The sequence below is a fragment of the Anser brachyrhynchus genome, assembly GCF_964034855.1.
Source record: "Anser brachyrhynchus genome assembly, chromosome: 7".
Lineage (NCBI taxonomy): Eukaryota > Metazoa > Chordata > Aves > Anseriformes > Anatidae > Anser > Anser brachyrhynchus.
Window position 1 is genome coordinate 35,065,635 of NC_137701.1, and position 8,968 is coordinate 35,074,602.

Below are 8,968 nucleotides of genomic sequence, written 5' to 3' on the forward strand. Positions count from 1 at the left end.
CAGCAGAACGAATTGTGGCGATAGGCTAGGGATGTAACGAGAAAAGCACAGGTGAGAAAAGGGCCAGAATGAAGTGTGACTGGACAGGAGTGGGCATGGCAAACCATGGAAACAAAGATGGACAGAAGACTTGATTAGGAGAGAGGAAAGATAAATGAGAGAGAGAGGAATGAGAAAAGCGTAGTTTTGAAAGCTGGAGAAAAGGCTAGAGAAGACCAGGACTGGACAGTACTAAAAGGAAAAGCAAGTTTACTGGATGCAAGCCAAGTCCAAAACCCTTCTCCCATAATATAGTAAACGCGTACCCCTTCTTCCTCTTACTTTTGTGAAATCATACATAAACCAAAAAAAAGTTAGTACTTAGTTTTTTCCTTCTAATATAAATAAACCCATGAATTTTGGGGACACACTAGGAGATCTGCAGGTTGGGTCTTTGGAGTTGGTAAAAATGTCATCCAAATAAGACCTGACATCATCTATTTTCCCATTTTACTGGAAATTATTTGTGTTGCAAGTGTTACCTACCATCAGCTCTTTGCAGAAAATTACTGATAAATCAGTTTCTAACCATTTACTGGAGAAGATTTTGAGAGAAGAGAGACTAGCCGTTTAGCACGGTGATGTGTGAAGAGTTAACAGGCGAAGCGAGTCAGGTGGTATAGAGAGTTATCAAATCTACTGCAAAACTTGGTGTGGATTCCCCGCCCCACTCTTCTGAGGGGCCTCTGTATTCTCAGCTTCTCTGTGACAGCAGAATGCTCTCTGGGTTACCAGAAATGGAGTGCCTGTGTATCAGCATGGCGTCAGGCACCTGGAGATACGAGATGAAACAACTCGCTTTCCACTGTGTGATGTATCTTTAAGTACAACCACCGATTTTGATTCCATCTTTTTCTTGTTTCAGTTGTGGGGAAAGTTCTAGAAATAACTGAACTGCCAGAAGGCATAACTCGTATGGAAGCAGAGAAACTATTTGGAGAACTTTTAAAAGTTGGTGCCAAGATTCGGTGGCTAAGGGATTCGCAGTGTCTGCAGACGCAGCAGCAGCAGCACCGTCGTTACTGTGGCAGCGGAGATAGCAATGTGAGCACTGAGCCATCCAAACCCAGTGACTTGGCCTCCACGTACACGGTTCTAGCTACGTTCCCTACGATGTCGGCTGCTCAGAATGCATTGAAGAAACAAAGTAGTACCTCAGTTAACAAGTTCAGGCTGAGAACGAGCAAGAAGCACTACGACTTTCACATTCTGGAAAGGGCTAGTTCTCAGTAGCAGTTCCGTCGGTGGACACTCGGCCTTTACTACTTCATGTCCTCCTCTCCTCGATTGGCTTGATGTTACGGGGTTTCTGCTCTCTTCAGAGAGACTCCTGGGATGTTTTGTCGTGTGACAGTAACCATTGAAGAATAACCCAGTGACCCAGCGAGATGAAGAAAAAAAAATACAGAGTTGATCCCAGACAATAGCAAGGCATCACCTTTGAGACAGGCAGCTTTCTATAAGGAATGCCGCTGAAATGCCCCCTACTTTTATAATAGTTTTGTTTTATATTTTTGAATTCTTGTATCAGATCCAAAGTTCTATTGTACAGCAGACATTCATAAAGTCCCACGTTCAGATTTGTATTTTATAATCCCTTTTCACAGCCAGCACGCAGCTGTCCATTCCAAAGCAGGAGCCTGAGGATTGGTGGAGGGGAAAAGAGAACCATGTCCAAGGAATTACACTCATTTTCTAGCAAAGTACCCCAAATCTACAAATTAACCTGTTCCTTTTCCCTTGCGTTTTTCTTTTTTTGTTGTTTTTTAAAGAAAAAAATATAATTTTAGTAACTAGCTAACTCCTTAGATGGTTGTTTTCTTTTGAGATTCATTCAAGCAATGTCAAAAGAAATTACAAATTGGTTGTACCCTTGAAGGATTTGCTTCTGATCCAACAAGTCTAATAAGTATTTAAGGGGGAATATGAATAGATTACAAAGAATGTTCACTGAATCACATTTTAATATTTCTTTTTAACAAAAAGGTGAAGAAACTAAAATGTGTCTTCACAAGTGACAAAATGTTTGCACTTTAATTGTGTTCCCACCAGTATGAATCTTTCTCTTCCTTTTCACGCTAAGATAATTGTATTTGATAAGTGCTGGAAACCTTTTTAATGGTTTAAGTTTTCATCATTTGCAGATGCTCACTGGACATTAAAGATTAATTGCACATAAAAATGAAACAAACATTTTTTTCAATTTGTGTAATTTGCAAGGCTGTACAATGTGTGCTGATGCAAGCCTTTTTCAGTTCAAGAAAATAAATGTTTACAAACAAACTTTTTCCGTGCACTTGTTTAAACTTCTAGGATTCTTCTGAAACCTTGAGGAACACATCGATGGTTTGGATCCCTTTAATGTGAGAAAATAACTTGTTAATAACATAAATACTAGAATTTCTCAAAGAATCGCTATCTCTGTTCCTCTTCTTGAAGCATTTACTTATGCCAGCCTCCACATTTTAAATGTTTCCCTATATAGGTAAAACTAGGAAGAAATTGATCAGAGACCACAAGGTGCTGCTCCTGTTTTTATTTTTTTTATTCTTAGCATGGGCACTGACTTGCTGTTTAGACAAGTAATAACTTGTTCCCTTCCTTTACAGCTGTAGTTTTGTAAAACGTGTATTTGTAACTTCCGTAAGTGGAAACTTGAGGTAAATGTTATATTTTAAAATATATTTTACAGAGGGAAAGAAATTAGAGACATTAATTTTCATCTTGTATTGAAAATTCTACCACTCAACAAGCAAACGTAAACATGTGAAGTGGTAGTAACAGTCCTATGCATGTTCAGAGCATTCATGTGATTAATCAAAATATGCAGAAGAAAACTGATCCATCTGGGAATGATGCAGCCTAATGAGGGAGGCATATGGGACCTGATCCTGCAAAATGCCGTAGTGACAGGTATTTACATACCGAAGGTACACTTACGCTTGGATGCTCTCCTGAAGTAGAGGGAAAATGTTCAGCTTGAAGCCCTTAGCCAAAACACAGATCTACTTACCAACAGATAAGCAGATTCACTTTGCTAAGTCGATTTTGCTAAAAGGGTGGCTGTTTCTTGGCGTTCTAGTTCATTTGTTACTACTTGAAGGGTCATGCCTGACAGGATGTGTTTCTTCCTCCTGAGGTGGAATTGCTGTAGCTTACTGCACCCCAAACCAGTGCCTATATCACCCCCAGGTTATGCAGATTACAATATTCCGCTCCTGTCAGCAGCACAGAGGTGATAACACAACCATTGCCCAGGCTCCATCACTGCTGCTTGTCAGTTTTCCAGCACTAGCTCGAGATTACTGTTTTAATCCTGTAAAAGTAGTTAACAAATCAAATGTCTGTAATGACAGGTGTTGAAACCCAGAAAGGCAGCTGCTTCCTGTGGCTAAACATTTCCAGGACGTTGTTCCATAGATGCAGAAGAAGAATGGAGAACGGAGAGTTTTCATCTATTCTGAATGACCTAAGAACAGAGCTAAATATAACGTCAAATCTAAATATTTCCAAAGGATGCTGCATGACTTGCTTCATTTAATAAACTTTCCCCGTAATGACCAAAAAGAAGAAAAAGACGAGAGAGGTAAGCATGGAGAACGTGAGCGAGCCAAACAAAAGGAGGAGAGGAACGGGTGGATTAGGGACAAGTCACAGCCAATATTTCTTAACAACTATGTTGTAAATTTGAGTGAAGTTACTCCAGAAGAAAAAAAAAAAAGTGTTAAGTCAGTCAGTTATATTCTAATCCTGAATATGACTCTTACCTACTCTTACTACAGACAGTTTCCCCTTTCTGGGCATGCTTTCTTTCCTGTTAAGTAGGGGCTGTGCTGGTTTTTGATCTGGATATGCTAACGTGTGCCTCACCGATTATAATTAATAGGACTTCAGGGGTGTTAAAGGCCTCTGATGTCTAAAATGGGCACAAACTAAAATACTTCCGCTTTACGGTCTTTTGCTCACTCCAGCTGTTGTGCCATTTCATACTGTGTCTAGTAACTGGCCAGGGTTCATCAGCCATCGGCTCTCAAAACTTGTTGAACCAGGACCAGCCACACTTTCCTGGCTTTTACACTTCTGCCTCTTTTGGTTCCCTAAAACATCGAAATCTAGGGACTGCACAAAAACCCTGAAACTAGATTTATTCCATAGGTTTGGATCACATTCTACAAAGTAAATGACTGTGCTTTATGGCTTGAAATAGACACTGCATGTAAAACTAGATTCCTCAAGTGTTCTCAGCTAATCCAGAACTAGCATATTTGAGCTTCCTGTCATTCCACATTGAAACTATTTTAAAAGTAAGTAACGGAAACAGAATTAAACGGGGACCCAAACTATATTGCAATGAGTTAAGGCATTTTATTTGGCTGTGAGCATGTCTTAACTGTTAAAGGTGAGGGAAAAGCACTGGAAGGATAACCAGAAAACACGAGCAAATCTGGCTATTACCTAACCCCCCAAGTGGTAAGGCTACTAAAGTTTTTATTAATGCAGTAATGTTACTATAAAATGCATCCCTGAACTGTGGACAGGCTCAATGTTATTTATGATAGTATGCTGAAAATGATTGCTTAAAGTCAAGAAAACAAGCACGCCCCACCCTTTGAGCGCACTGAAAAATCCATGGGCATGAGGTTGAACTCAGGAAGATCTACTCACAGCCCTGCAGCGCTGCCAAACGCTGCCCTCATGTTTCATTAAGTCTGGAGTGGTATAAAGCAAAATGTCAGTAAGCTGCTCTTGCACCTTACCCAAGACTCCTCCCTGAGCAAATCCAACCTATTTTAATCTGAAAGCCTTTTCTTGCACTCACATGTGCAGAAGATGACCGTAAAAGGAAAAGTAGTGGAACATCATCTACAAAGAAAGGACTTGAGCGTTGTTGCGTACTGGCTGCTGAAGACGACAGAACTTGGGTGTTCTTACCTGCGCCTGCCCCTTATCTCACTGGGCCCGGGCAGGCAGAAGCCCATCCCTTATGTTTCAAGGTCCAGATGAGGACGGCGGTACAGAGATGGGAGTTTAGTTCTGTTGAAGCATGAGAATAATCATTTAGTATCGAATAAGGCACTTTGATACGCAGCATGCCTTTCACAGCAAGACCAGTTTTGTTGTCCTGTATTATTCAAGCAGCTCTGTGCCCTTTTCCTATCCAGTAATGCAAGCCATTTTCCTCTGGAGGTAGAATAAAGTTACATTCTCATGCTTTCACACTCATTTGTGCCTTAAAACTGCACATTTGACAAGTTGTTTTGAGTTGATCCTGTAGTAGCTCATTTGGATGTCTGAAAGGGAGTCAAAATTGCAACTAACACTTATGAAGATCTAATTTAGCTCCATGACATTCTTTTTCCCTAAAAAAAAAAAATGGCGTGGGCTGCAATTTCTTGTATTTAGCCCTGAGGCAAGGAACACATACGAAGTTTTAGAGAAAACTGATCAAACCACTTTTATGTTAAGGGTCATGAAAAATTATTGTAGCTTGGAAAGGATTTATTTCAATCCCTTTAGCGTTTCAACAGCTCAGTCTTGTGCCGTCTCTTACGACGTCACTGATGTGCCATCTCTATTTGAAGTCTTGATCCTGCTCACATTTAGTGTGTTTTGGGTTTGGGTATTTTTGGCTAGTGATGTCAATAAGCATAAAAACTAAACAGTGCACAATGTCAATGTGACTTCATTTTGGAAGTCTTAATTCTTGTGTATAGTCGAGAACCCTTAAAAGGGTCCAATTTCCAAAACCTGAACCTTAAGTCTCTTTAAGCTATCTTATTATGGAACAGAAGAGCAAAGTCACTATTCACATCTGAAAGTTTTAGATGTGAGGTCCAGTGTAAATGAGGTTGTCTCCTGGATGCCTTGAAAATGATGCAGTTACGCTGTTACCATAACGTGTACCAGCCTCCCTTTGGTTCAGTGTCTGCCTTCTGTGTTTAGGCTTGTAGGGCTGGAGTTGGGACCTGACTGTCTGGCAGCCCCTTGTTAGCAAGGTTTATTTTTTATCTTGCTTGTAACTGCTTGACTACTTTGCAATGTTAGCAGGTTGTTAAAATTTGTCAGGTTGAAAGCGGGTCTTGCTTAAGAGATGATTAAGAAGCATTAAAAATTGGTACAGGGCACAAAGACTGCACCATTTGCTGCTTTTTTTATTTTATTTTTCAGTCTTACTGTTAAAGCAGACGAGCCTAGTCATTATATGGGATGCATGCAACTGTAGTGAACTGTTTCTGCACTTCTGAAGAGAAATTTTAATGTCAGATAAGACTAGTGCTGTAAACCAAAGAGCTCTATAGGAAAACCTGTATGTTGCTGACAGTTGTTTGCTTTTAAAACTGGTAAAAAGTATAAAAATAAACTGTGCTGCTGTGTATAATTCTTAGCAGTGAAGTTTATTCTTAATTCAGATCCCATGCCCCAGTTAACTGCAAATCTAAGTTAGACTAAGGATTGGTGATGATAAACTGTGCTGGCAGCAGTGAAGCTTCTCAGACGTAGGCGCAGCAGAGGTAGAAGAAATGCTAGAAGATGGCTGCAGCATGTACTGGCTTCAACCCTAAATGATCTGCTACATTCGTTTTTCCTAAAATCACTTGACAGCTAACTTAAAATATATACATATCTATTTCTAAAAAATGGTCTGTTGCACATTGTGCACAATTTACAAAGGACCTCAGATGGAACTTGAAATGGGGACACTGACATTCTCCTTCTTTCTAACACCTAACTCGTAACTTTTTTTCCACACTAGCTATAAGATTAGTTAGAGAGACGTACGCAGCACAGCCTTGCCCTTCTTAGGGTTTCCAAATTAGTTACTCTAAGAAATAGCACCATTAAGTGTGCTATGATAGCCTACAGTATTGGTTTATAGATACTGGGAAGTACACCACAGCTTGTCTCCATGTTTAGTCAAATTATTTGCCTTTTAACCTGGCTTAAATTGATACTTTGAACTGTTAATGAACCATTGATTAGTGTCAAGTGACCGTGCAATTAAAAATAATTCACTAATAAAAATATTTTCCTGTACAAAGTCAGTCTGCACTGTTGGTCTGTTGTTGTTGCTGCTTTTTATTGCCTTTTTTTTTTTTTGAGAGGGGGGTGGTGATTCACCAATCTCTTAAAAATGTAAACAAGTCTCTTGCATTGTTTCCCATACTAATTGCCAAATTCAAGTTTTGTGTATTTTATCTTAAACTAGCTGAAATTTCCCCAAGAGCAATAGATGTGATTTCCATCAAATTTGGATCCATGTGTTCTGAAGTTTCAGACTTGCAATGGCAAATGCTCTGGAGGTGGACTGTGAAGCTACCTCACGCATTACGCAACGTTGCGATTACAAGTTATTTGGGAAACAGGCTGGATGTAATAGAACCCTTTCAAAATCACTTTAAAGACAGGCTCGGGAAGGTTCCCTAATCCACACGTGGCATTTCTTTCCTCTAGGTTCTTATTTGTGTCCCCGCCTAGCGTCTGAGGTGGTGCAACCCACCCAACTCCAGCCCTCTGCCCTGCACTACAAATGCTCCCTATGCATGGCGTGTTCTGCTGCTTCTCAGGGACACCTGCCCGAGGGGCTCTCAGATTAATTAGTTATACCTGCAGAGGCATGTGCAACTGCAGCAACTCAGTGACCCTACAGTTAGAGAATTATACTTGTTACATTTTAATTATTTGAAAATTTAAATACTTCATGATGTAAAGATTTTACACTCTCACCAAATGTGAAGTATGTACACCCTCACAAAAGTCACCTATCCAGTCATTAATAACCCTTTCACTTTTATGTTTAAACAAAATTCCTTTCTTGAAGTGGTATAAAGTTTTTTGAGAATCATACTTGCAAAATAATTTCCCAAACAAGTGGTGTTCAGCACCTCGCTCACCCTTCTCGTGCAACTCAGCTTCTAACTGGAGGTTCCAAGTGAGGGGTGGGTGACAAATGCAAACTGCAGCTGTTGGGAATGCCATGAGAATGAGTACAGCAATGTATCAAACTTCTACATCGCGCTTAAGATGCCTGTACAAATTATACCCTAACCTCTTCCTTTACATGAGCATGCATAACAGATATGACTTTTTGTTCATCTCTAAGAAATGTGTACTGTTTACCTTGCTACCATCCAACCTTTGGCATTGCTCTTAAATCCAGAAAATCCAAAAGATGCAATCTCAGCAGAAAAGCCGCAGTATGTAGCGGTCAGTGACTTTCAGAAGCCTGCAGAAGCGCAGTGTGCGTATACAAAACTTGCCCACTAAGCAGGATGACCGTGACACGCTTTCCACATGCTGCACCTTGAAATAGGTAAAACGCTTTTTGTGTATTTTTGTTAACATTGATTTGCCCCTTGCCATTACTGAGAAAAGTCTTTTAGTCGTCACTATCTGGTACTTTCCTCACTACACTTCTGGTTCGTCGCTGTAACTGTGCTCTTCCACTGCTCTCTGACATAGCATCACTGAACCATTAAGGCTGGAAAAGCCCTCCCCGACCACCCGGCCCAACCATCACCCCACCACCACTGCCACCCACTGAACCACGTCCCCAAGCGCCAGCTCCAACCTTTCCTTCAACACCCCCAGGGGCAGTGATGCCGCCACCACCTCCCTGGGCAACCCGTCCCAACGCCTGACTGCTCTTTCTGAGCAGAAATGTCTCCTCATTTCCAACCTGAACCTCCCCTGGTGCAACCTGAGGCTGTTCCCCCTACCCCCATCACCTATATGGCATCCAACCCCTCCACTTCTCCCTCAGGAGCGCCCCGCGCCCTGCCACCCCCTCTCCCCCTCCTTGCCCCCAGCTTTATCCCTGCCCGCAGGCGCCAAGATGGCGCCCGCCCCTTCCCCCGCCCCGTCCCGGCGCGGCCGGCGGGCGCCAATCAGGAGGCGGCTTTCGGCGCACGCACGCGGGGGGCTCTTGGGG

General features: G+C 41.5%; 1 protein-coding gene and 1 long non-coding RNA gene across 15 annotated transcripts in view; one reads left to right on the forward strand and one right to left on the reverse strand.

The window, feature by feature from the left end:
• The window catches only part of R3HDM1 (R3H domain containing 1), a 51,090-nt gene extending 48,768 nt beyond the window's left edge, over positions 1 to 2,322 (forward strand). For all 14 annotated transcript variants that reach the window (XM_080600725.1, XM_080600731.1, XM_080600735.1 and 11 more), the window contains one exon: positions 905 to 2,322. In XM_080600725.1, the coding sequence (XP_080456851.1) occupies positions 905 to 1,272 (368 nt within the window). In that variant the 3' untranslated portion in view covers positions 1,273 to 2,322. The remainder of the gene's footprint in view (positions 1 to 904) is intronic.
• Positions 2,060 to 8,862, reverse strand: LOC308198415. The gene is made up of 2 exons (XR_013953890.1): positions 8,158 to 8,862; positions 2,060 to 8,000 (listed from the first exon to the last, which is right to left on the reverse strand). It is a non-coding gene; the product is annotated as an uncharacterized lncRNA (long non-coding RNA).
• Positions 8,863 to 8,968: the final 106 nt, after the last annotated feature.